General features: G+C 49.1%; 2 protein-coding genes across 2 annotated transcripts in view; both read right to left on the bottom strand.

The window, feature by feature from the left end:
* LOC309566727 (vomeronasal type-2 receptor 26-like) overlaps nt 1-27,751 on the bottom strand; it is a gene marked incomplete at its 3' end in the record, with an annotated part of 142,848 nt that overhangs the window by 78,892 nt on the left and 36,205 nt on the right. The window lies entirely within an intron of this gene.
* Nucleotides 17,949-23,911, bottom strand: LOC309566719 (vomeronasal type-2 receptor 26-like; the record flags this gene model as incomplete). The annotated part of the gene is made up of 2 exons (XM_082271981.1): nt 17,949-18,859; nt 23,788-23,911. 2 exons carry the CDS (start codon nt 23,909-23,911, stop codon nt 17,949-17,951), a joined length of 1,035 nt encoding a protein of 344 aa, XP_082128107.1.

The raw sequence follows: 27,751 nt of genomic DNA, 5'->3' as shown, positions 1-27,751 counted from the left end.
TCAGGAGTGCATAATGCACATAGTGCAGGGAGTGTAACACACAGAGTGCAGGGTCAGGGGTGGATAACACAGAGAATGCATGGGGTCTGGATGATACACAGAGTGCAGGGTCAGGAGTGGATAACACACAGAATGCAGGGGTCTAGATGATACACAGAGTGCAGGGTCAGGAGTGCCTAATGCACATAGTGCAGGGTGTGTAACACACGGAGTGTAGGGTCAGGAGTGGATAACACAGAGAATGAAGGGGTCTGGATAATACACAGAGTGCAGGGTCAGGAGTTGATAACAGAGAGAATGCAGGTGTCTGGATGATACACAGAATGTAGGGCTCAGGAGTGCATAATGCACATAGTGCAGGGTGTGTAACACACAGAGTGCAGGGTCAGGAGTACAGAACACAGAGAATGCAGGAGTCTGGATAATACACAGAGTGCAGGGGTCAGGAATGCATGATGTACAGGGTGCAGGGGTCAGGAGTATGCTATGCACAGAGTGAGGGGTCAGGAGTGGTTACATACAATATGCAGGGCTCAGTAGTGCACAATGCACAGGGTGCAAGGATCCGGAGTGTGTAATACAGGGTGCAAGGATCTGGACTGTGTAATACAGGGTGCAGGGGTCAGGAGTGGTTATGGCATAAATCTCAGTGTTCAAAATTGCATGATGTAGAGTGTAGGAGCGAGGGGTATATAATAAAGATGCAGGGGTCAGAAGTATACACTGTAAGGGACAGGCCAGTTTACAGCCAAAAATTCCCCCTCTACCAGTATAACCCCTCCCAAGCCCACATCTCCCACAGTATAGATATTTCCCAACAGCCAGTGGCAGCTGGTGCTCAAAATTTTTGGGGGGGGCGCAAAAAGAAAAATGTAATAGGTAGTGCTTCGCGTCAAAAAACGCAGTAAAAAATTGCGTGACTTTGAAGTCATGGTACAGGCATGGCACAGGTGATGGTATAGGCATGGCACAGATATGGTATAGGCATGTCACAGGTCATGGTACAGGAGATGGTATATGCCCCTTTTCAATGCAGAGACCAGCGTGCGTGCCCCCTTCAATGCAATGAACACTGTTCTGTGCCCCCTTCAATGCAATGAACACTGTGCTGTGCCCCCTTCAATGCAATAAACACTGTGCTGTGCCCCCACAGTTCAGCGTGCATGCCCCCTTCAATGCAACTGTGCTGTGCCCCCTTCAATGCAACTGTGCTGTGCCCCCTTCAATGCAACTGCGCTGTGCCCCCTTCAATGCAATGAACACTGTGCTATGCCCCCTTCAATGCAATAAACACTGTGCTGTGCCCCCTTCAATGCAATAAACACTGTTCTGTGCCCCCTTCAATGCAATGAACACTGTGCTGTGCCCCAACAATGCAGAGTTCAGCGTGCATGCCCCCTTCAATGCAATAAACACTGTGCTGTGCCCCCTTCAATGCAATAAACACTGTGCTGTGCCCCCTTCAATGCAATAAACACTGTTCTGTGCCCCCTTCAATGCAATGAACACTGTGCTGTGCCCCAACAATGCAGAGTTCAGCGTGCATGCCCCCTTCAATGCAATAAACACTGTGCTGTGCCCCCTTCAATGCAATAAACACTGTGCTGTGCCCCCTTCAATGCAATAAACACTGTTCTGTGCCCCCTTCAATGCAATGAACACTGTGCTGTGCCCCCTTCAATGCAATGAACACTGTGCTGTGCCCCCTTCAATGCAATAAACACTGTGCTGTGCCCCCTTCAATGCAATAAACACTGTGCTGTGCCCCCTTCAATGCAATAAACACTGTGCTGTGCCCCCTTCAATGCAATAAACACTGTTCTGTGCCCCCTTCAATGCAATGAACACTGTGCTGTGCCCCCTTCAATGCAATAAACACTGTGCTGTGCCCCCTTCAATGCAATAAACACTGTGCCCCCTTCAATGCAATAAACACTGTGCTGTGCCCCCTTCAATGCAATAAACACTGTTCTGTGCCCCCTTCAATGCAATGAACACTGTGCTGTGCCCCCTTCAATGCAATGAACACTGTGCTGTGCCCCCTTCAATGCAATAAACACTGTGCTGTGCCCCCTTCAATGCAATAAACACTGTGCTGGGCCCCTTCAATGCAATGAACACTGTGCTGTGCCCCCTTCAATGCAATGAACACTGTGCTGTGCCCCCTTCAATGCAATAAACACTGTGCTGTGCTCCCTTCAATGCAATAAACACTGTGCTGGGCCCCCTTCAATGCAATAAACACTGTGCTGTGCCCCCTTCAATGCAATAAACACTGTTCTGTGCCCCCTTCAATGCAATAAACACTGTGCTGTGCCCCCTTCAATGCAATAAACACTGTTCTGTGCCCCCTTCAATGCAATGAACACTGTGCTATGCCCCCTTCAATGCAATAAACACTGTGCTGTGCCCCCTTCAATGCAATAAACACTGTGCTGTGCCCCCTTCAATGCAATAAACACTGTGCTGTGCCCCCTTCAATGCAATAAACTCTGTGCTGTGCCCCAACAATGCAAAATTCAGCATGCATGCCCCCTTCAATGCAACTGTGCTGTGCCCCCTTCAATGCAATGAACACTGTGCTGTGCCCCCACAATGCAGAGTTCAGCGTGCATGCCCCTTTCAATGCAGCGCGCCACAGCATTGTCCCCCAATAATTGCAGAGCGCCACAGCATTGTACCCCAATGATTGCAGAGTGCCACAGCATTGTCCCCCAATCACTGCAGAGTGCCACAGCATTGTCCCCCAATCACTGCAGAGTGCCACAGCATTGTCCCCCAATCACTGCAGAGTGCCACAGCATTGTCCCCCAATGATTGCAGAGCGCCACAGCATTGTCCCCCAATGATTGCAGAGCGCCACAGAATTGTACCCCAATGATTGCAGAGTGCCACAGCATTGTCCCCCAATAATTGCAGAGCGCCACAGCATTGTTCCCCAATGATTGCAGAGCGCCACAGCATTGTCCCCCAATAATTGCAGAGCGCCACAGCATTGTCCCCCAATGATTGCAGAGTGCCACAGCATTGTCCCCCAATAATTGCAGAGCGCCACAGCATTGTCCCCCAATGATTGCAGAGCGCCACAGCATTGTCCCCCAATGATTGCAGAGCGCCACAGCATTGTCCCCCAATGATTGCAGAGTGCCCACAGCGTTGTACCCCAATGGTTGCAGAGCGCCACAGCATTGTCCCCCAATGATTGCAGAGCGCCACAGCATTGTCCCCCAATTATTGCAGAGCGCCACAGCATTGTCCCCCAATGATTGCAGAGTGCCCACAGCGTTGTCCCCCAATGGTTGCAGAGCGCCACAGCATTGTCCCCCAATGATTGCAGAGTGCCAGCATTGTACCCCAATGATTGTAGAGTGCCACAGCATTGTCCCCCAATGATTGAAGAGCGCCACAGCATTGTCCCCCAATGATTGCAGAGCGCCACAGCATTGTACCCCAATGATTGCAGAGTGCCAGCATTGTCCCCCAATGATTGCAGAGTGCCACAGCATTGTCCCCCAATGATTGAAGAGCGCCACAGCATTGTCCCCCAATGATTGCAGAGTGCCCACAGCGTTGTCCCCCAATGGTTGCAGAGCGCCACAGCATTGTCCCCCAATGATTGCAGAGCGCCACAGCATTGTACCCCAATAATTGCAGAGCGCCACAGCATTGTCCCCAATGATTGCAGAGTGCCACAGCATTGTCCCCCAATCACTGCAGAGTGCCACAGCATTGTCCCCCAATGATTGCAGAGCGCCACAGCATTGTCCCCCAATGATTGCAGAGCGCCACAGAATTGTACCCCAATGATTGCAGAGTGCCACAGCATTGTCCCCCAATGATTGCAGAGCGCCACAGCATTGTCCCCCAATAATTGCAGAGCGCCACAGCATTGTCCCCCAATGATTGCAGAGTGCCACAGCATTGTCCCCCAATAATTGCAGAGCGCCACAGCATTGTCCCCCAATGATTGCAGAGCGCCACAGCATTGTCCCCCAATGATTGCAGAGCGCCACAGCATTGTCCCCCAATGATTGCAGAGTGCCCACAGCGTTGTACCCCAATGGTTGCAGAGCGCCACAGCATTGTCCCCCAATGATTGCAGAGCGCCACAGCATTGTACCCCAATGATTGCAGAGCGCCACAGCATTGTACCCCAATGATTGCAGAGCGCCACAGCATTGTCCCCAATGATTGCAGAGCGCCACAGCATTGTACCCCAATGGTTGCAGAGCGCCACAGCATTGTCCCCCAATGATTGCAGAGCGCCACAGCATTGTCCCCCAATGATTGCAGAGCGCCACAGCATTGTCCCCCAATAATTGCAGAGCGCCACAGCATTGTCCCCCAATGATTGCAGAGCGCCACAGCATTGTCCCCCAATGATTGCAGAGTGCCAGCATTGTACCCCAATGATTGCAGAGTGCCCACAGCATTGTACCCCAATGATTGCAGAGTGCCAGCATTGTCCCCCAATGATTGCAGAGTGCCACAGCATTGTCCCCCAATGATTGAAGAGCGCCACAGCATTGTCCCCCAATGATTGAAGAGCGCCACAGCATTGTCCCCCAATGATTGAAGAGCGCCACAGCATTGTCCCCCAATGATTGCAGAGCGCCACAGCATTGTCCCCCAATAATTGCAGAGCGCCACAGCATTGTCCCCCAATGATTGAAGAGCGCCACAGCATTGTCTCCCAATGATTGAAGAGCGCCACAGCATTGTCCCCCAATGATTGCAGAGAGCGCCACAGCATTGTCCCCCAATGATTGCAGAGCGCCAGCATTGTCCCCCAATGATTGCAGAGCGCCACAGCATTGTCCCCCAATGATTGCAGAGCGCTACATCATTGTCCCCCAATGATTGCAGAGCGCTACAGCATTGTCCCCCAATGATTGCAGAGCGCCCACAGCATTGTCCCCCAATGATTGCAGAGCGCTACATCATTGTCCCCCAATGATTGCAGAGCGCTACAGCATTGTCCCCCAATGATTGCAGAGCGCTAGATCATTGTCCCCCAATGATTGCAGAGCGCTACAGCATTGTCCCCCAATAATTGCAGAGCGCCACAGCATTGTCCCCCAATGATTGCAGAGCGCCACAGCATTGTCCCCCAATAATTGCAGAGCGCCACAGCATTGTCCCCCAATGATTGAAGAGCGCCACAGCATTGTCCCCCAATGATTGAAGAGCGCCACAGCATTGTCCCCCAATGATTGCAGAGAGCGCCACAGCATTGTCCCCCAATGATTGCAGAGCGCCAGCATTGTCCCCCAATGATTGCAGAGCGCCACAGCATTGTCCCCCAATGATTGCAGAGCGCTACATCATTGTCCCCCAATGATTGCAGAGTGCCACAGCATTGTCCCCCAATGATTGCAGAGCGCCAGCATTGTACCCCAATGATTGCAGAGTGCCAGCATTGTACCCCAATGATTGCAGAGCGCCAGCATTGTACCCCAATCGATGCAGAGACCAGCGTGCGTGCTCCCTTCAAACTTACCTGGCGGCAGCGCGGCTCAGCTTCTTCCTCCTCTTCTGCGGCGGGTCCTTCTCCCTCGTCTCGGCGGCGGGAACCGGCGGGCGGCCTCTCCTCTTCTCTGAGCGGCGGTGACGGTGAGTGATTGACGCACGCACCGGCACCGCCCCCATTCGACGTCAGCGATATCCTGGATGATGATTGGTCCAGGCTGAAGACTGGACCAATCACAGCCAGGATATCACGAAGGTGGGGGTGGCCAAGCGCTGTTTCCTGCGCCCAGGTTACGCCCCCAGAAGGCAGCCAATCGGTGCCTCTTCTGGGTCGTAACCCCCACCCCCCCTTTAGCCACCACATTGGCCGGCGAACCGATTTTTTTTTTTTCCGAACTTTATTGTTCTTTTTGTCTTTTTTTTTTCTTTCTTCTTTTTTTTTAGGGGGGGGGGGCGGCGCCCTGGCGCCCCCTATGCACGGGCCGCCACTGCCAACAGCCCCAATTCCTCACCCAGTACAGATCCCCCCCCCATAGCCCTAAATCCTCCTTAGCACAGACCCCCTCAGTGCAAAACCATCCCCTTCCCAGACTATCCCCTCTATACAGGCCCCCAGCCCAGCCTACCACAGAGGACAAACCCCCTCCCTCTCCCTTAAACCCACTCACCAGATGCTGGAGGCCTGACAGTGGCTGAGGGCAGCTGTGGATGTGACCACCCACGATGAGTAGCCTCCCTGGGCTATGCAATTGAATAGGCTGGAGGCAGGATTTGCGATTTGCTTATTCGTATGCCAATCCCACCATCTATTTATCTATATGCAAATCCATAGACAATTTGCACACGAATGCGCTGCGGGTGCAGGGGTGGAGTCTTTGCTGGATAAGCAGGACTAAGCTGAGAATGTGGGACCTGCACAATCTGGGACTGTTCCTTTATAAATGGACCCCTTAGTGTTGGTATAAAAAACGTTTTATACCATCTGAGTAATCCTGGAAAGATCAGCTTTCTGTACGACCAACGCAACAGTTTGTGCATTAAAGGGCCCCGGGCAATGCTGTGCACTGGGGCCCCGCCTACACAATCACCCACGAAAATAAAAATGCAAATTATGGATAAGGTGATATTTATTGGTACAGCAGTGCCAGGCTAATGACAGCTTCCAAGTTGGGACAGCTGGATCCGGTTAACACACACACAGGGATGGGAGTCAGATTTGGATGTCCTGTGTGCGTCTGTTCACGGACAGACAGGCATTCCTGCAGTTGTGGGCTCCCCCTCCACGGCCCAAGTGGCCTGACAGCATCGCAGGGCCGACAGGCGCTTGCCACCTGCTAAGTTCGGTGATGGAATGCACACGGGAATCGGGAATAATGCTTGACAGGGGCTGGGTTGCTGGGCAGGTGGTGCCCCCGGGCAACTGTCCAGCATGCCCATTTGGTAAGATGGCCCTGCCTACTATGACTGGGGGACCAGATCTGCATAGGAAAGACAGGGAGACAGCAATATGATTGGTAGTGAAATGTAAAAATATATTCATTTGTTATCTATAAAGTGTAGGTCACTGAGGTAGTCATAAGAAACAATAAATAAAGGTATGAGAGATTTATAAAAATGGAGGCTGAAGGATAAAGCACTACGAAAAAAAAATTAGGCTTTTATGTTAAAGCGCTGCTAAACCCAAAAGCAAACCTTTATTATATTGCAGCTTATCAATTCTCAGATGTGACGGCTGCATTCGTTTTCGTTTTTTTTTTTTTTTAGGCTTTCTCTCTTCTATTTTTATCTGGTGATCCAGGCAGTAAGTCTGTTGTTTTTCAAAAGAGCAAGCTGTCCAGCAGATGGAGCAGTTATAGGGATGAGACACACCATTTAACACTGACGGGGGGTGCTTACAATTATCACATTTTATTTATTCATGTCAGTGGCGGTTGGTGCTCAAAAATTTTTTTTTTTGGGGGGGGGGGGGCGCAAACAGAAAAATGTAATAGGCATTGCTTAGCGGCAAAAAAACGCTGTAAAAATTGCGTGACTTTTAGGTCACAAAAGTGTGAAAGGGGCCTTCAGTAGTCAAGGTATAGTGTGCCGCCTTCAATGCAGAATGACCGGCGTGCCCCCCTTCAATGCAGAGTGACCAGCGTGCCCCCTTTTAATGCAGAGTGACCAGCATGCCCCCTTTCAATGGAGAGTGACCAGCGTGCCCCCTTTCAATGCAGAGTGACCAGAGTGCCCCCTTTCAATGCAGAGTGACCAGCTTGCCCCCTTTCAATGCAGAGAGACCAGCATGCCCCCTTCAATGCAGAGAGACCAGCGTGCCCCCTTTCAATGCACAGTGACCAGCGTGCCCCTTTCAATGCAGAGTGACCAGCGTGTTCCCTTTCAATGCAGAGTGACCAGCGTGCCCCCTTTCAATGCAGAGTGACCAGCGTGCCCCCTTCAATGCAGAGAGACCAGTGTGCCCCATCAATGCAGAGAGACCAGCGTGCCCCCTTTCAATGCAGAGAGACCAGCGTGCCCCCTATCAATGCAGAGAGACCAGCGTGCCCCCTTTCAATGCAGAATGGCCAGCGTGCCCCCTTTCAATCCAGAATGACCAGTGTGCCCCCTTTCAATACAGAATGACCAACGTGCCCCCTTCAATACAGAGAGACCAGCGTGCCCCCTTTCAATGCAGAGAGACCAGCGTGCCCCCTATCAATGCAGAGAGACCAGCGTGCCCCCTTTCAATGCAGAATGACCAGCGTGCCCCCTTTCAATCCAGAATGACCAGCGTGCCACCTTTCAATACAGAATGACCAACGTGCCCCCTTCAATGCAGAGAGACCAGTGTGCCCCCTTTCAATGCAGAGAGACCAGCGTGCCCCCTTTCAATACAGAATGACCAGTGTGCCCCCTTCAATGCAGAGAGACCAGTGTGCCCCCTTTCAATGCAGAGAGACCAGTGTGCCCCCTTTCAATGCACAGTGACCAGCGTGCCCCTTTCAATGCAGAGTGACCAGCGTGTTCCCTTTCAATGCAGAGTGACCAGCGTGCCCCCTTTCAATGCAGAGTGACCAGCGTGCCCCCTTCAATGCAGAGAGACCAGTGTGCCCCATCAATGCAGAGAGACCAGCGTGCCCCCTTTCAATGCAGAGAGACCAGCGTGCCCCCTATCAATGCAGAGAGACCAGCGTGCCCCCTTTCAATGCAGAATGACCAGCGTGCCCCCTTTCAATCCAGAATGACCAGCGTGCCCCCTTTCAATACAGAATGACCAGCGTGCCCCCTTCAATGCAGAGAGACCAGTGTGCCCCCTTTCAATGCAGAGAGACCAGCGTGCCCCCTTTCAATGCAGAGAGACCAGCATGCCCCCTTCAATGCAGAGAGACCAGCATGCCCCCTTCAATGCAGAGAGACCAGCGTGCCCCCTTCAATGCAGAGAGACCAGTGTGCTGTGCCCTCCCCCTGAGACCAGTGCACTTACCTGCAGCGGCAGCTTCTCCTCAAGTCCTCCCGCCTCCTCCTCGGCCAATGGCGTGGGTTTGCCTTTCGGCCAATCAGGAAGCGGGTCTCGGACCCACTTCCTGATTGGCCAGGAGGAGGATCCGTGTGACAATAGCGAATTTTCATTTGCTATTGTCACACAATGGGTGGGCTCGGGGCGCTCTGCTCTTCGCCCCGGGTCCACCCTTTTATAAAGCCTATTAGAGCCTCTGACTCTAATCAGGTGATTCAGGAAAAAAAACAAATAACCCATTGAACTCCATGCGTCCGGCGCCCTGCATGTAGATTAGGGGGCCGGATGCACGGATAGGGGCGCTCCCAACGCACCAGCCTCCACTGATTCATGTAATTCATGTAAAACCTTTATTCCAAAAGGGGAAAAAGACTGTTTGATGTAACTGCTTATAAAGAGTTAACTGGAATTTGTCTTTCATTTGCTTAGTTTTCTTACATCTCCATTAGTCCATCTAGCACCCCCTCCTCCCAGGCTGACAATGCTGCTGCCCAAAGGTGCCCCCTGTGCTCCTTTATCCAGAGTCGGGGGGGGGGGGGTTCTAATACAGGAGGTGTGTTACCGGCCAGATCACCATGGAAAAAAGGGGGGAAAAAAGAGGGAAAAAAAAAAAAGAAAACTAATGCAGCCACCACATCTGATGATTTGTAAGTTGCAATATATTATATGTTTGGTTTGGGGTTTAATAATTGAGAATGATTAGTGTACATCGTAAATACTGACCAGAAACACGCAGGAAATGATAAAGCTTGGCGGTCACTGAAAAGTGGAAAATCAAAGAATTTTTTATTTTTTTTAATGAAAAAATTTGATTACAGATTGAAGAGAAATTGATCCTCCAATAATGACGTCACCGGATTGGTAATATTCAAACTCTAGAAGAGGTTTAATGGCTCCTGGTCTGGCTCTGAGCTCTGGGCTGTTATTGCCGGATAATAAGCAATATCAGCAGGTCAGAGCGGAGTGTAGAGGAGACCAATTCACGGCACACACCGGATCTTCTCACACGGTGCCGTCACCGGCAGCTCGGCACATCCTCAGCACTGGAGGGGACACACAATCACCAGCTCTTTATATACATCAATTCACACTGATTTACATCTATACACTCATCTGCAGAACAAAGGACTGATGTTAGAATTAAATCTACACTAATCTTATCCAATCTTAACTTTATATTTAATTTTAATTTTATATTTAAAATTAATTTTAACTTGATAGAGAATTTGCTATTCACTTTTGTGAAACCAGAAATGCCATTAATACACATTCACCCCAATGGAGTTTACAAAAAATAAAAGAATCGAAAACTATAGAAAAATTTAGTATTAAAAAAAAAAAGTTAAAGTATGTACAGTGGATATAAAAAAGTCTACACACCCCTGTTAAAATGTCAGGTTTCTGTGATGTAGACAAAGATACAATATCTCACAAAAGTGAGTACACCCCCCTTTTTTTTTTTTAGGTAAAATGTTATGATCAATAATTTTATTGCAACATTTATGTTGATATTTTGCTGTTTTGTTTCTTTTCTGTATGTGTATTATAATTTTTTGGGAAAATCACAATAAAAGAGATATTGAAAGAGAAAAGTGAGTACACCCCCTCACATTTTTTTTTTGTAAATATTTTATTCTATCTTTTCATGTGACAACACTGAAGAAATGACACTTTGCTACAATGTAAAGTAGTGAGTGTACAGCTTGTATAACAGTGTAAATTCACTGTCCTCTCAAAATAACTCAACACACAGCCATTAATGTCTAAACCACTAGCAACAAAAGTGAGTGCACCCCTAAGTGACAATGTCCAAATTGGGTCCAAAGTGTCAATATTTTGAGTGGCCACCATTATTTTCCAGCACTGCCTTAACCCTCTTGGGCATGGAGTTCACCGGAGCTTCACAGGTTGCCACTGGAGTCCTCTTCCACTCCTCCATGATGACATCACAGAGCTGGTGGATGTTAGAGACTTTGCACTCCTCCATCCTCCATTTGAGGATGCCCCACAGATGTTTAATAGGGTTTAGGTCTGGAGACATGCTTGGCCAGTCCATCACCTTTACCCTCAGCATTTTTTAGCAAGGCAGTGGTCGTCTTGGAGGTGTGTTTGGGGTTGTTATTATGTTGGAATACTGCCCTGCGGCCCAATCTCTGAAAGTTGCCACTGGAGTCCTCTTCCACTCCTCCATGATGACATCACAGAGCTGGTGGATGTTAGAGACCTTGCGCTCCTCCACCTTCCGTTTGAGGATGCCCCACAGATGCTCAATAGGGTTTAGGTCTGGAGAAATGCTTGGCCAGGCCATCACCTTTACTCTCAGCTTCTTTAGCAAGGCAGTGGTCATCTTGGAGGTGTGTTTGGGGTCGTTATCATTTTGGAATATTGCCCTATGGCCCAGTCTCTGAAGAGAGAGGATCATGCTCTGCTTCAGTATGTCACAGTACATGTTGGCATTCATGGTTCTCTAAATGAACTGTAGTTCCCCAATGCCTGCAGCACCTATTTACCACCTTTACTCTCAGCTTCTTTAGCAAGGCAGTGGTCATCTTGGAGGTGTTTGGGGTTCTTATGTTGGAATACTGCTCTGCTGCCCAGTCTCTGAAGGGAGGGGATCAAGCTCCGCTTCAGTATGTCACAGTACATGTTGGCATTCATGGTTCCTTCAGTGAACTGTAACTCTCCAGTGCCGGCAGCACTCATCCAGCCCCAGACCATGACACTCCCACCACCATGCTTGACTGTAGGCAAGACACACTTGTCTTTGTACGCCTCACCTGGTTGCTGCCACACATGCTTGACACCATCTGAACCAAATACGTTTATCTTGGTCTCTTTAGACCACAGGACATGGTTCCAGTAATCTATATCTTTAGTCTGCTTGTCTTCAGCAAACTGTTTTCAGGCTTTCTTGTGCATCATCTTTAGAAGAGGCTTCCTTCTGGGATGACAGTCATGCAGACCAATTTCATGCAGTGTGCGGCGTATGGTCTGAGCACTGACAGGCTGACCTTCAACCTCTGCAGCAATGCTGGCAGCACTCCTACATCCATTTCCCAAAGACTACCTCTGGATATGATGCTGAGAACATGCACTCAACTTCTGTATTGAACCTGTTCCGAATTGAACCTGTGCTGTTAAACTGCTGTATGGTCTTGGCCACCATGCGGCAGCTCAGTTTCAGGGTCTTGGCATTCATCTTATAGCCTTACACCAGTGTCTGAACTTCCAGGATCACAAACGTCACACTTGCAACCGGGCCCTGGCATTCCACCACCGTGGGGAGGCCCCAAGATGGCAGGAAGGGGGCCCACAGTAGAACTTGTGAAAGGGTCCCACTGCGGGACCATAATAAAGGGCTCCGCAACGAGAGTAAAGGGTGCCAGGATCAGTGGGAAGAGCCCCAGGCTTGAAGGGAAGGGCCCCGGGCCAGGGGTCCAGGGGGCCCTTCATGGTTTCTTGCACTGGGGCCCTGAAGGTTCTAGTTATGCTTCTGCCACAACGGACTATTATGCAAGTATTCCTAAGTATTTATAGTTTAATTGCAGCTGCCTATAGCTTCTTGAGTGTGTATCTGAGTCTATCTGTCCCATATATAACCTTGCATGCTGTCAGGGATACCGAGTGCTGGTATCCTGGGACCAGAAATGTGTGCACTGGCACAGAGAATACCAGGCACATGTATAATGTAAAATAATGTAATTTATTAAGAATAAGTGGATAACAAAAATATAAACGCACCTCCAATATACCAAAACTGCATAAATCAGCTAGAGAGTCTAATAAGTGGGTGAACAAAAAATGAACAACTTCCAAAACCAAATATATACAGAGAGAAGGATATGAGAAGCGTAGTCAGTATCTGAGTCAAGGTCATACACGGGAGATCAGGCAGAAGGAGCAGGGAGCAAGCCTAGGACAAGGAGAGAGTAACTAGGAGAAGGAACAAGCAGGCAGTCTGCAGGGTCAGGGTCAGGATCAGGATGCAGGAACACAGTTCAGAGGCACATAAATAAACACCAAGGCAAAGAGGAGAAGCACAGGCAGAGCTTAAATATTCTTTTCTTTGCAAGGAGCATCAGGTGATGACTGATTTCCATGAGCTTCTGGCTGCTAAGAGACACCCACTGGTGGACACCAGAACTGCAGCGTATATTAGTAGGTGCACCTGTTTTTTACAATAATGTTTGTATATAGCTCTTGGTAAGTTAGTTAACCCTGTTCCTTCTAGTCTAGGATTCTATAGCTAGTTTCATCTAAGGGCTCAATAACCAGAATAGGTTAGCATACCTCACAACTTTTAAACTTGAGAATGGGGGACACTTGAAGGAGACAGTGACCTGCAACGCGTGTAGCACGTTTTGCAGCAAAACGTGAGTGTGGTCAAACATGATAGTGGGAGGGGTTTAAGGGCCATGGGTAAACAAAACCTGGGATTCCTGGTACCTATAAAATATGTTTTGAGTGCTGTGCCACAAGCTGGAGTCTCAGGGATACAAATAAACCTCAACACAATCATTTAGAAAATGAATTCCGATACATCTGGTTTTGTATATACTAAAAAAAGACAGAGAGCATAAAATAGAGGATTATGAAGGACCTGAGGAACCCTGGGATGGAGCCAAAAGAATAAGTACTGCCGTATGAACCAATCCTTAGGGAGAGAAAGGGAAGGATCTCTATGGTACATGGAAGAAAGGAAGGAGGAATCATATAATACATGGAAGGCAGGAAGGAAGGACCACTATGGTATATGAAAGAAAGGAAGGAGGGATCACTATGGTACATGGAAGGCAGGATCACTATGGTACATGGAAGAAAGGAAGGAGGGATCACTATAGTACATGGATGGAAGGAAGGATCACTATGGCACAAGGAAGGCAGAAAGGATCACTATGGGACATGGAAGCAGGGAAGGAAGGTCTACTATGGCACATAGGAAGTAGGAAGGATCACTATAGCACACGGAAGGCATAAAGTATCACTGTGGCACCTGGAAGGCAGGAAGGAAGGATCAATATGACACATGGAGGGCAGGAAGGATCACTATGGCACATGGAAGGCAGGGAGGATCACTATGACATCTGGAAGATAGGACGTATCACTATGGCACATGGAAAGCAGGAAGGATCACTATGGCTCATGGAAGGCAGGAAAAATCAATATGGCACTGATGGGCACTGATAGGCTGCACTATTGGGCACTGATGGGCATTGATAGGCTGTACTGATGGGCACTGAATAGGAGGCACTGATAAGGAGGCACTGATGAGGCTGCACTGATAGGCGAGACTGATGGGCACTGATAGGTGGCATTGATGGGCACTGATAGGTGGCATTGATGGGCACTGGTAGGCAGCACTGACTGGCACTGGTAGGTGGCGTGGATATGTTACACTGATGAGGAGGCACTGATGGGCACTGATTAGCAGCACTGGTGGGCACTGATTGGCAGCACTGGTGGGCACTGTTGAGACTGCACTGATAATCGAGACACTGATAATCAGTACCCTGATTATCAGTGTACATGTTCCTTTTACACAAGCCGGTTATCGTCTCTCCTCTCCTCGCGTTGTCAGCAGGAGGAAAGGAGTGCTGATAACTGGCTTCTGTTTACATCGTGTAAAGCTGTGATTGGATACAGCTGAGTACGTGGTAAAGACCTGCTGATTGGCTCTTTACCTCAATCTGTGATCAACAGTCTCCAGGGAACACTGCAATCACAGAGCACGCTGACCATACGCAGCGGGCGCAATCATGGGAGGATGTTATATGACGGCCTCCCAGAACTGGCCAGCACTGTAGCCATAATATTGCTACAGTGCAGTGGTTAATAAATGTGTCTAATGACTCACCAAAGAGTTGTTCCCCATCCAATGGAACCCTATCTAAAGGCGTCGAGGAAACTGTTTCTGCAGACTAATTTGACAGCCAGAAGATCTTGGGAATATGCACTGACCTAAGAACCGAGTGAGAATTTTGGCACAGGGAGTCTGCCATACTGTCTACTCAGTAGTGAAAGGCTATTGGGAAGATCTTCAATTTGTGAAATAGTGAGGTATCCATTATGATGGATCCAGTGTTGGACTTCACAGACTTAGCCCTTTGTCTACTGGTTCTCAAAGGACTGAGATTTCGTCAACTGCAACAGTGAGAGATTTTTTGAGACAGGAGATAGCTGGACCCAAAACAGACACTGCCTGCTTATTGTGGCAGGTTTGTCAGAAGGGCTGGGATTGTTTTTGGAGTAGAAGTACAGAATAGAGAACCCAAATTACTAAGCGGCCCCTTTGAGGTGTAGCACTACATTCGTTTTTGGAAGAGATCCCATACTGGTGACCTTAGAAGACAGGTGGAAATGGTTCTAACATCAAACAGGAGCCCACTTCATCCAACAATACTTTAATATTTTCTATTAGCTTGAGAAAAAAATTGAGGGCAACTGCCCATCCTCTCCAAAGGAGTTCTCAGACTCCATTTCCTCATCTACCTTTCCTTTCTCATTCTCATCAGGAAGCAGCACTGCCATGATGATCGTCAGACCATGACACAGCAGAGGATGCTTATTGTCATCTCTTATGGTTTGTTCATTTTTCTGGACCCTTCTACAAAGGATGAAACGATGCACACAGAATGGGCCACTGTGCACCAAAATTATGTTAAGCCTATGACTCCAAAAGTCCATTTTAAAGTTGCACGCACTGGGCCAAGGCTGCCGGAATCTATTTAAAAGTTTTGTTGCAGCCCTGTTGTACACTGCTCCTGGCCTAAGGTGCTCTCACTGCCTACTGCTTTGTACCCAAGGCAAGGGTCCAGTGCCCAGGGACCAGGCTACGGGGGTGGGTGGGAGATAGTTGGGGGGACTCCACAAGTGAAAGGGAAATGCCCTGGACACACCACAGCAGGGTACAGACGTCTTCATTGGGAAAGTCCACTATGGAAATTTCCAGTTCTCCCACTTTTGAAGAGGAATACCCTCTTCTCCATGGAGGGGATCTTCCTCGACTGGAACTACTGGGATTTGGATCACTACTGCCCTAAACCTGTAGAACATTCTTCAGCCAATGACACTGCCTTATAGTGCTGTACTAAAGGCAAGGACAAAGTACAGAGACCAGTGGTAATGTTACAGGCTAGTACCCCGTCTTCCATGAGGCAGAGTCCAGGAAGGGTTGCTACTATGAGCGGACAGATATGGATGCTGCAATCCTATTGACACAGTGGTGTGCATGCAGTCAGGAGAAGAAGGGATTTTTCCAAAACAATCATAGGCGTGCGCACAGGGTATGCCAGGTGTGCTTGGGCACACCCTAATCATCCTGTGTGGTGAAGATTCCCCCTGTTTAAACCCCTAAAAAAATTGTAAAAATAAAAACTATTGACACTGTCAACTCCCCTACTGACACCAATCTCTGCCCTACTGACGTCATCCATTGCTCTGCTGACACCATAAGCATACTGTATATATATACATGCAAATATGTTTGAGCTTAGGGGTGCACACCCTAATGCAATTGGCTGTGCACACCTATGAAAACAATAAGGTGATACCACCCTTCTCCTGAGCTTAGAATCCAAGCTCCCCGACCACACTCCCCACGGGACTCACAACTGGCGTCTCAGATGGCTAAGGTCTTGCTGCCCAAAATGGACTGGGGTAGTCCAACGGTACTAGAGGCAAAGAATAACAAAGAAAGGGCGCACCGACCTAGCGCATTATCCTCAATAATAGGCTTTATTCATGCAACATATAAAATGGCTACTCACAAACACAGGTGAAAAAAGATCATATCAAGCTCAGTTGCTCCAGTGTCAGGAGTAGTCCATAAATTAGTCCATAATCCGATGAGATGACGGCTGACACATTTCGAGGCTCAGCCTCTTCCTCAGAGCCCTGAATGAAGCCTATTATTGAGGATAATGCGCTAGGTCTGTGTGCCCTTTCCTTGTTTCTCTTTGCCTAAAGAAGGGATTTCTCCATGTAAAAAATCAAAGTCTTCAATCTTCCAATGTAATCTGAATAATAAGCCAGAAACATGCTTTCTGTAGAGAGAACTTCCAGAGGTGTCCATTACCTGATGGACGTGAAAGTTGTTATATGGGCTGTCCTAAGCAGGGGTGTACCTACAGGGGTCGCCATTGCAAACCAGCCCCCTGCTCTGTACAGAGCAATTCCTTTTCATTCATTCTGTGCAGCTGAGGCTGCAGAGAAAGAAACTGATGAATTTGTCCTCACTCCCTTTCTCTGTCTCAAAAGAGAGACATCAGGGGTTTGCTTAGACCATTGAAATTTCACCAAAGCCCCCCAATGGCGGTCCTAAAAAATATGTAAAAAATAAAATTCTAAAAAAAAGGTAAAAAATAATAAAAAAATAAACCAACAAAAATTAAAAAACCTTTCTGACACAAGTGAAAAATCTACCAGGGTCGCAAAGGTTGCACTTGTGACTGGATTCTGGCATTCTGCTGCCATGGGGGACCCCAAGACAGCAGGAAGGTGGCTGGCTTTGGGAGAAAAGGGTGCTGGGATCAATGGGAAGGGCCCTGGTTTGGGGCCAGGGTGGGTCCTTCATGATTTGAAGGTTCTAGTTATGCCTCTGTCCTAACAACTTTGTTAGCCAGTGTTTTCACAAGAAGATGGCAGCCAAAAATGAATGCACCTGACTACCTTCTATATTCTTTACTCAACAGATATTTTGGTCTTTATATAGTATACAATTATTTAGTTCTAGTACATAGGCATATGGTGCCTTCCATCACACGGTTTGTTTATATGGTCTACAGACAATGTGTATGCACTCATTTTATGCCACAATTCATTTTTAAAATAGACCAGTAAACTATCACAAAGTCGCAGATGGACAATGCAGCAATGGATTAGGATTCATATTTTAAGCACCCCAAACACAATTTGTATGAATAGCATTTATATAATTTACATTTCCTGTTACAGTGCAAGACTTTGGTCAAGGTAATGTTCAGTTTTATAGATTTGCTTTCAGCTTTAAGTTTTTATTCCGGGCATTCAACTCTGGTTTCAAAATAATAATATAACATTTTGGGGAAAATATACAACCCAATACCCCAGCACTGGAGGCCAATATGGCGAATATCTCCACAGCCACCATGTATTTCCCTCTGGTGCTCAGATAGGCCGGGATCATGGCAATCCAGACACTGCAGAACACCAGCATGCTGAAGGTGATGTACTTGGCTTCATTAAAATTGTCCGGTAATGTCCTCACCATGAAAGCCAGAACAAAACTCACAGCTGCCAGAAACCCCATATAACCCAACATGGAGTAGAACCCCATAACTGACCCTTCATTACACTGAATGACGATCTTCCCAGGATAGGTACGCATGTCATACTCTTGGTAGGGAGGAGACACTGACAGCCAAATAACGCAGATCAGAACTTGGACAGAAGAACAGATCAGAACCATAAAATTGGTTAATTTGATTGTAACCCATTTTTTCCAGGAACTGCCGGGTTTGGTGGCTTTAAAGGCAATACAGACAATAGTGGTCTTGGCCAGAACAGAAGAGACAGCGATGGAGAAGAAAATCCCAAATGACATTTGTCTCAGCATGCAGGTTATATCCACAGGACGTCCGAGGAACAAGAAGATGCAGAAGAAGCTCAGCAAGATGGAGGTCAGGAGGATGAAGCTCACAGTCCGGTTATTGGCTTTCACGATTGGAGTGTCCCGGTGATAAATAAAGATTCCTAATACTAATAATGTTATCATTGCAAATATTAAAGAGGCTGATAAAAAAACAAAGGCCATCACATCATTTTCATAGGACAGAAATTCATATATTTTGGAAACACATTTCACTTTCCTCTCATTTGGCCACTCTTCATCAGGACACCTGAAGCAGTTTCTACTATCTGTAATGAAAAAGGAAAAAAAACAATTATTTATACCTAACAAGAAGGGCAAAAATCTTTACATACAAATACTAATTTCATCCTAAAATGATACTTTTATGTTGTGTGGTACAGTTATATTCTAGCTTCTTCGAGGAGCTCCATTGGTGAAATCTTCATTTAAATTCACAGTTCTGCCCAAACAGTGGCGGCGGTGCTCCATGGGCCAGGGGGGGTGGGGCATTAGACGGACCACACCATACCCCCCCCGGACCACACCAGCTCCAGCCCACACACCGTACCCCCCCCCCCCCCCGGGTCACTAGCTCACTCACCCTGGACTGACATGTGGAGGGCAGGCAGCGGTGGTGGCGGCTTCCCCCTCAGTCTCCCCCGTGGGTGGGGCTTCCCCTGCATCTCCTCCCTCCTCCTCCTCCTTGGCCAATAGCATGGCTTCTCCTTTCGGCCAATTGGGAAACAGGTCTCAGGACCCACTTCCTGATTGGCCAGGGGGAGAATCCGTGTGACAATAGCGAATATTCATTCGCTATTGTCGCACAACTGGGTGAGCTCAGGGCGCAGTGCTCTGCGCCCCAAGCCCACCCTTTTTTGAAGCCTATTAGAGCCTCTGGCTCTAATCACGTGCTTAAAAAAAAACCAATTGGAATCCATGCGTCCGGTGCCCTGCATGTAGATTAGGGGGCCGGACGCATGTGTAGGGGGGGCGGTGCCCCTGTGCCCCCAATGGACGGGCCACCACTGTGCCCAAATTATATTGGATATTGATGTAAGTGAAGGACTTCAATCACCCTAACACTGTGCTAATTGGCCTTCAAAAAGGATTTTTTGGGATGGGAGATTTTTTTAAGATAGATATTTTGTAAGGAAATTGGATACACACTTTAACTGCTTGCCGCCCGGGCAACCACATTGTACTGCGGATGGGCGGCTGCTGTAGGCGAAGTGACGTACCTGTACGTCACTGCCTAGTTCTGGGTTTAGGGCGCGTCTTGCCCCCCGCCCGGCACACGCCGTGGATGTACACAATGAGAGCCTGTCATCAAGTCCCGGCCAATAATTCACAGCTGGGACCTGCTGATCATCACAGCCCAGAGCTCTATGTTTGTAAACAATACAGAGCTCTGTACAGAGGGAGAGATCCTTAGTAAAAAGCAGCACACTGTACACACATTACACATTGCTAGTGTATCACCCTCCTAGGTAGGTGCTAGTGAGGGAGTATAGTTTTTGGCTCTGTCTGCCTATCAGAGGAGCAGCAGGGAAATCTATATTGCTTTCTGTCTAGCAGAGAGCAGGATCTCTGAGTGAGGTCTTCTCAGTATATGATTCATTGAGTCTAGAGAGTGGTCCAGCGGGGAGGCATGTTGGACAGTGAGGGGAAACCTGACCAATGGGTACATAGGCTTTGATACAGTTCTGGTGATTGGTAGAGACAGGCTGTCTCGGTGCATTCTGGGATACTGTATAAAAGCCAGGAGCACATGTGCTGTGGGGTCTTTGGCTGAAGAGCAGAGTCCCAAAGGGAGGGGGCGGCCACCTCCTCCTCTGCAGCAGTGGCACGTGGCATCAGGAGGTCATCCTGAGCGCCAGAGGAACATAGCTGAATCCAGAGGTCCTGGAAATGCTGACTGAGGGGGAGACACTGGAGACCTTAGAAAAACAGTATTGTGAGTACAGGGGATCGTGTCAAGGGGCCTGACCTGAGGGGGGCCACCCCGGAGTAGGATAGTCAGTGGACAGGTGTCAGTGGTCAAGAAAGAGGATACTAGGAGAGTGTCCTGAAGATAACTTTAGTTCATCAAGTCATCTGGAAAGAGACTTAATATTAAATCCATCTAGTGGCAAGGTGGATCAACAGCCTGGCTGTATCTACAGATAGATGTCCTCCAAACCTTGTGCATAGTTAATCTGGAGTATCCCACCCTCCCATCCCTAATTTACACAATAAAAACAAAACAACCACATACCCCTGGATTAATTATTGACTGAGCCAAGAAGTAAAGTGATAGACTGTGAATATCAATGTTGCTAACAGTAACCCAGGGGGACCCGAAAGTGTGAAAGATCCAGCAGTCCTCAAGGGGGCAGTGCTACAATAGGCATAGTTTTAACCCCTTGATCGCCCCTAGAATTTTACCTCTTCCCAGCCAGTGTCATTAGTACAGTGTAACATTAGCACTGATCACTGTATTAACCTCTTGACCTCCGGAAGATTTATCCCCTTCATGACCAGGCCATTTTTTTGCGATACGGCACTGCGTTACTTTTACTGACCATTGCGCAATCATGCAACGCTGTACCCAAATAAAATGTACCGTATATACTCGAGTATAAGCCGACCCGAGTATAAGCCGAGTCCCCTACTTTTACCACAAAAAGATGGGAAAAATCATTGACTCGAGTATAAGCCTAGGGTGAGAATGCAGGGCGGCGGGCATGGTACAGGAGAATGCAGGGTGACTGGCATGGTGCAGGAGAATGCAGGGTAATGGCATGGTACAGGAGAATGCAGGGTAATGGCATGGTACAGGAGAATGCAGGGTACTGGCATGGTGCAGGTGAATTCAGGGTACTGGCATGGTGCAGGAGAATGCAGGGTACTGGCATGTTGCAGGAGAATGCAGGGTACTGGCATGGTGCAGGAGAATGCAGGGTACTGGCATGGTGCAGGAGAATGCAGCGTACTGGCATGGTGCAGGAGAATGCAGGGTACTGGCATGGTGCAGGAGAATGCAGGGTACTGGCATGGTACAAGAGGATCCGGGGTTGTGGGCATACTACAGGAGATGCAGTGCTGTGGGCATGGTACAGGTGGACCATGCCCGCAGCACTGCATCCCTTGTAGTGTGCCCGCAGCCCTGCATAATGGCAGGTAGTGAAGCTGTTTCACTTACCTGATCCAGAGGCGCCTTCATTTTAAAAATGGCGCCGCCCGGCGCCGCCACGTCATTGCGCACGCGCCGCCGCCGCTCGTATACTTTCGGCTATTCCCGGCCTCTCCCGAGCGGCGGCGGCGCGTGCGCGGTGACATGTATGCGACGGGTGGCGCCATATTTAAAGCTTAAGCCCGTCGGAGAGGCCAGGGACTTTTTTTTTTTTCTTGACTCGAGTATAAGCCGAGGGGGACGTTTTCAGCACAAAAAAATGTGCTGAAAAACTCGGCTTATACTCGAGTATATACGGTATGTGATTTTTTTCCCCACAAATGGAGATTTCTTTTGATGGTATTTGATCACCTCTGCATTTTTTATGTTTTTGCGCTATAAAAAAAGACGGACAATTTTTTGAAAAAAATATATATATTTTTTACCACATTCCGCTCCTCATAGCAGGCGCTGTCAGCATCTTCCATTTGTCATATAGCTGCTCCATTGTTGTCCTGACTGTAAGTGGCTCCAGATGGATGCTCTCCCCCCGCTGGGTCTGTTGGTACTTGCTGGACTTTTCTACAATATTTTGCTATTGCCAAACTTAAACTCTGTGGAGGATATTTATTAAAGCTAAAGCACTCGGAATCTAGTGCAGCTGTGCCAATCTGCTTCTTACTTCAACTTTTTTAATTAAGGTTTGACAATAAATCCTGGAAGCTGATTGGTTTCTATGCGGATCTGCACCAGATTTTGTACTCTCCAGTGTTAGTGTTTACTGCCCACCGCTCAATTCTGCACCTAGCCCAAGACCCTAAGAAGTATTATGCAATGTTTTTAAAGTGGTCGTAAAAGCTCAAGGTTTTTTATCTTCGTACATTCTATGCATGAAGGTAAAAAAAACCTTCTCTGTGCAGCACCCCTACCCCCCCCCCACAATATTTACCTGAGCCCCATTTCGATCCAGCAATGTGCATGAGGGCCTCAGCTCTCCGGGGACTCTGCCTTCTCACTGGCTGCGGCGATCGGGATAGAGAGGGGGCGGGGCTGAGCTGTGTCTCTGTGTGTGAATAGACACGCAGAGCCACAGCTTGGGAGCAAGCCTGCTCGGGTGCCCCCATTGCAAGTTGCTTGCTCTGGGGGCACTGGGCAGGAGGGAAGGGCCTGGAGCCCCGGCGGAGGAACCGAAAAGAGGAGATTCAGGGCTGCTCTGTGCAAAACCACTACACAGAGCAGGGGAGCCAAACATGTATGATGTTTATTTATTTTTTAAAGAGAGACTTTAATATCACTTTGAGACTGCACCTAATCAGAGAGTTGGGCTGCTGATCTCAAAGGTGTTGGAGATTCTCATCCCATCATCACGTGGTTTGGGAATAAAAGTGTCATCTACATTGGAAATTACCCAGGGGTAGAAAACTACGCCCTTTTTGGACATAGGCTTCCAGTTGATACCTGCACCACCAAAATAAACCAGTCCTTTGAAGCAATTTTATTGGGGAATTGTATTTTTCCCTCACACACCCAAGACAAGAGGACATATAGTTGGTTTTGTATATACAGAATTATTTAGCATGTCACAGTGGAAACAGTGGCAAAATATATAATAAGGTTGGTCCTTTATATCACCAGAAGGTGGTGGAGAGCTCTCACCAAGGTGCAGGCTCTACGAGTGACCAGTCATTACCGACACCACTGATGGTAAGGTAGGTTCTGGCTACAGGACAGCTCCTAGTCTCTGACCCTTTGGGAACACCTCTCTTAAAATCAAACAGAAGCAGGCAGAGTATCAACTCATAAGACAGAGTCTTATGTTCAGTCCATAGATCAGAGAAGGCGGCAAATAAGTATAACCAAGCAGACCAGGGAAAGTGTCACGTTTTAGGAAACCTGATAGACACATGATTGTTTCAAGTTTAGAGAATCACTGAATCGTAAATCGAGGAGAAGACCCTTGGCAAATGAGTCAGTAAATGGAGCTGGCATATTCTTCACCAATCATTTTTTATTTGTTGTATTACTTATCACATTTTTCAGCTATTAACTTCCGGCCATTCCCACCTGTTACATTGGACATCTCCCCTTCGGAACACGGGACGCAGTCATAGCAGCAGAAATGGATACTATCAGCCAAAGCTTTTCTATACCCGGGAGGACATCTTTTTTTGCAGCGGGATTCTGGCATCTGGAACATGCAAAAAAATACACATGAGTATATTTTCACAATTATATATTTTCACATTTTTACTTTACTACATTTATATAGTTTTCATAAGATCAACTTTAAACACAATTTTCACACTTTTACTTAAAGTTCCACCCTGGGAAAGTTTTTTTTATAAAAATACCCCCGGGGCAGTCAGGGCTAGTACATTCCACAATGGCTAGCCTCTGATCTGTCCCGGGTTGCACTTACCTTTTAGGAGAAATACTTACCTTGAAAAAGTATTGTCCAGCGCTGCCATCTCAGGTGTGGGCAACTTGAAGCCAGCGCGATCCTCTTCTGTGTCCTCTTCCGTCTTCTTCGGTCCCACGATGCACTGCACCGGCCCCGCCGTCACTTCCGGTGCGCGCGCGTCATCCCTCCACAGCTTCTGGGCATGCCCAGAAGCTGTTTAGAAGGGAATGACGTGCGCGCACCGGAACTGACGTCGGGGCCGGTGCAGGTGCATTGATTCCTGGGAGCGATGACGTTCAGCTCCCAGGAATCATTGCAAAGCCAGGAAGTGACGAATCGCCGTGGCCGCCGAGGGGAGGAAGAAGGAAGCAGGGTAAGTATATTTTCTTCTATACGAGGTAAGTAAATAAAAAAAAAAATTGCGATTATCCATTTGTTTTTCAGGTGGCCCGGAGCGAGAAGATGGAGGTAAGTATAAATTTAGGGTGAAACTCCTCTTTAATATTAGCTGTATTTGTATTAGTGGGCCATCCATTAACTGTAAAAATTAAGTACGCTTCTGAGCAGATTTACAGGGCAGTGAGTGTGGAATACTCCAAACATTCACTGGTAGTGCCTATTTACCATATATTTTAACATAATTACCAGGAAGATTTATTTGCTATAAATTGTTGGTGAATGTCACATTCAGTGCTTTAGAAATACTGTATGTCCCTAAGCAGGGCTGTATTAATGCATGGGCACTCCTGGGCACTGTCCAGGGACCCCAGGTGCATGGGGGCCCCATAATACTCTTGCATTACATCATACTTGCCAACTGTCCCAGATTTGCCGGGACATTCATGCTTTTTACTAAGCTGTCCCAGGATGGCAGTGTCCCGGGCAGCGTCTCAGAACCTGCACTGTGCCCTGCTAACTCTCCCTGTACTATTCCCTTCTGTCTCCCCCTGTACTGTGCCCTGCTGACTAACCCTGTACTGTATTCTTCTGCCTCCCCCTGTACTGTGCCCTCCTGAGTCCCCCTGTACTGTGACCTGCTGACTTGCACTGTACCGTGCCCTCCTGACTCCCCCTGACTCCCCCTGTACTGTGCCTTCCTGACTTCCCCTGTACTGTGCCCTCCTGACTCCCCCCTGTACTGTGCCTTCCTGACTCCCCCTGTACTGTGCCCTCCTGACTCCCCCTGTACTGTGCCTTCCTGACTCCCCCTGTACTGTGCCTTCCTGACTTCACCTGTACTGTGCCCTCCTGACTGCCCTTGTCTTGTGCCTTCCTGACTTCCCCTGTACTGTGCCCCCCTGACTGCCCTTGTACTGTGCCTTCCTGACTTCCCCTGTACTGTGCCCTCCTGACTGCCCCTGTACTGTGCCCTCCTGACTCCCCCTGTACTGTGCCCTCCTGACTCCCCCCTGTACTGTGCCTTCCTGACTCCCCCTGTACTGTGCCCTCCAGACTCCCCCTGTACTGTGCCTTCCTGACTCCCCTTGTACTGTGCCCTCCTGACTCCCCCTGTACTGTGCCTTCCTGACTCCCCCTGTACTGTGCCCTCCTGACTCCCCCTGTACTGTGCCTTCCTGACTCCCCCTGTACTGTGCCTTCCTGACTCCCCCTGTACTGTGCCCTCCTGACTCCCCCTGTACTGTGCCTTCCTGACTCCCCTTGTACTGTGCCTTCCTGACTTCCCCTGTACTGTGCCCTCCTGACTCCCCCTGTACTGTGCCCTCCTGACTCCCCCTGTACTGTGTCTTCCTGACTTCCCCTGTACTGTGCCCTCCTGACTGCCCCTGTACTGTGCCCTCCTGACTCCCCCTGTACTGTGCTTTCCTGACTTCCCCTGTACTGTGCCTTCCGGACTTCCCCTGTACTGTGCCCTCCTGACTTCCCCTGTACTGTACCCTCCTGACTCCCCCTGTACTGTGCCCTCCTGACTTCCCCTGTACTGTGCCTTCCTGACTTCCCCTGTACTGTGCCTTCCTGAATTCCCCTGTACTGTGCCCTCCTGACTCCCCCTGTACTGTGCCTTCCTGAATTACCCTGTACTGTGAACTCCTGACTTGCCCTGTAGCATGCCCTCCTGACTCCCCCTGTACTGTGCCCTCCTGACTTCCCCTGTACTGTGCCGTTCTGACTCCACCTGTACTGTGCCCTCCTGACTCCCCCTGTACTGTGTCTTCCTGACTTCCCCTGTACTGTGCCCTCCTGACTCCCCCTGTACTGTGCCCTCCTGACTCCCCCTGTACTGTGCTTTCCTGACTTCCCCTGTACTGTGCCTTCCTGACTTCCCCTGTACTGCGCCCTCCTGACTTCCCCTGTACTGTGCCCTCCTGACTCCCCCTGTACTGTGCCCTCCTGACTTCCCCTGTACTGTGCCTCCCTGACTTCCCCTGTACTGTGCCTTCCTGACTTCCCCTGTACTGTGCCCCCCTGACTCCCCCTGTACTGTGCCTTCCTGACTTCCCCTGTACTGTGCCCTTCTGACTCCCCCTGTACTGTGCCCTCCTGACTTCCCCTGTACTGTGGTCTTCTCCCTCCCCTGTACTGTGCCTTCCTGACTCTCCCTCTGTACTGTGGTCTTCTGCCTCCCCTTGTAATGTGCCCTCCTGACTCTCCCTGTACTGTGCTCTTCTGCCTCCCCCTGTACTGAGCCATACTGACTCCCCCTGTACTGTGCCCTCCTGTCTCCCCCTGTACTTTGCCCTCCTGTCTCCCCCTGTACTGTGCCATCCTGCCTCCCCTGTAATGTGCCCTCCTGACTTCTCCTGTACTGTGCTCTTCTGCCTCCCCCTGTACTGTGCCCTCCTGACTCCCCCTGTACTGTGCCCTCCTGACTCCCCCTGTACTGTGCTTTCCTGACTTCCCCTGTACTGTGCCTTCCGGACTTCCCCTGTACTGTGCCCTCCTGACTTCCCCTGTACTGTACCCTCCTGACTCCCCCTGTACTGTGCCCTCCTGACTTCCCCTGTACTGTGCCTTCCTGACTTCCCCTGTACTGTGCCTTCCTGACTTCCCCTGTACTGTGCCTTCCTGACTTCCCCTGTACTGTGCCTTCCTGAATTCCCCTGTACTGTGCCCTCCTGACTCCCCCTGTACTGTGCCTTCCTGACTTACCCTGTACTGTGAACTCCTGACTTGCCCTGTAGCATGCCCTCCTGACTCCCCCTGTACTGTGCCCTCCTGACTTCCCCTGTACTGTGCCGTTCTGACTCCCCCTGTACTGTGCCCTCCTGACTCCCCCTGTACTGTGTCTTCCTGACTTCCCCTGTACTGTGCCCTCCTGACTCCCCCTGTACTGTGCCCTCCTGACTCCCCCTGTACTGTGCTTTCCTGACTTCCCCTGTACTGTGCCTTCCTGACTTCCCCTGTACTGCGCCCTCCTGACTTCCCCTGTACTGTGCCCTCCTGACTCCCCCTGTACTGTGCCCTCCTGACTTCCCCTGTACTGTGCCTCCCTGACTTCCCCTGTACTGTGCCTTCCTGACTTCCCCTGTACTGTGCCCTCCTGACTCCCCCTGTACTGTGCCTTCCTGACTTCCCCTGTACTGTGCCCTTCTGACTCCCCCTGTACTGTGCCCTCCTGACTTCCCCTGTACTGTGGTCTTCTCCCTCCCCTGTACTGTGCCTTCCTGA

This window comes from Pelophylax lessonae (genome assembly GCF_965119305.1).
Source record: "Pelophylax lessonae genome assembly, chromosome: 1".
NCBI classification, from domain to species: domain Eukaryota; kingdom Metazoa; phylum Chordata; class Amphibia; order Anura; family Ranidae; genus Pelophylax; species Pelophylax lessonae.
Note: the sequence above shows the minus strand (reverse complement) of the source record. Positions and strands in the feature narration are given on the sequence as shown.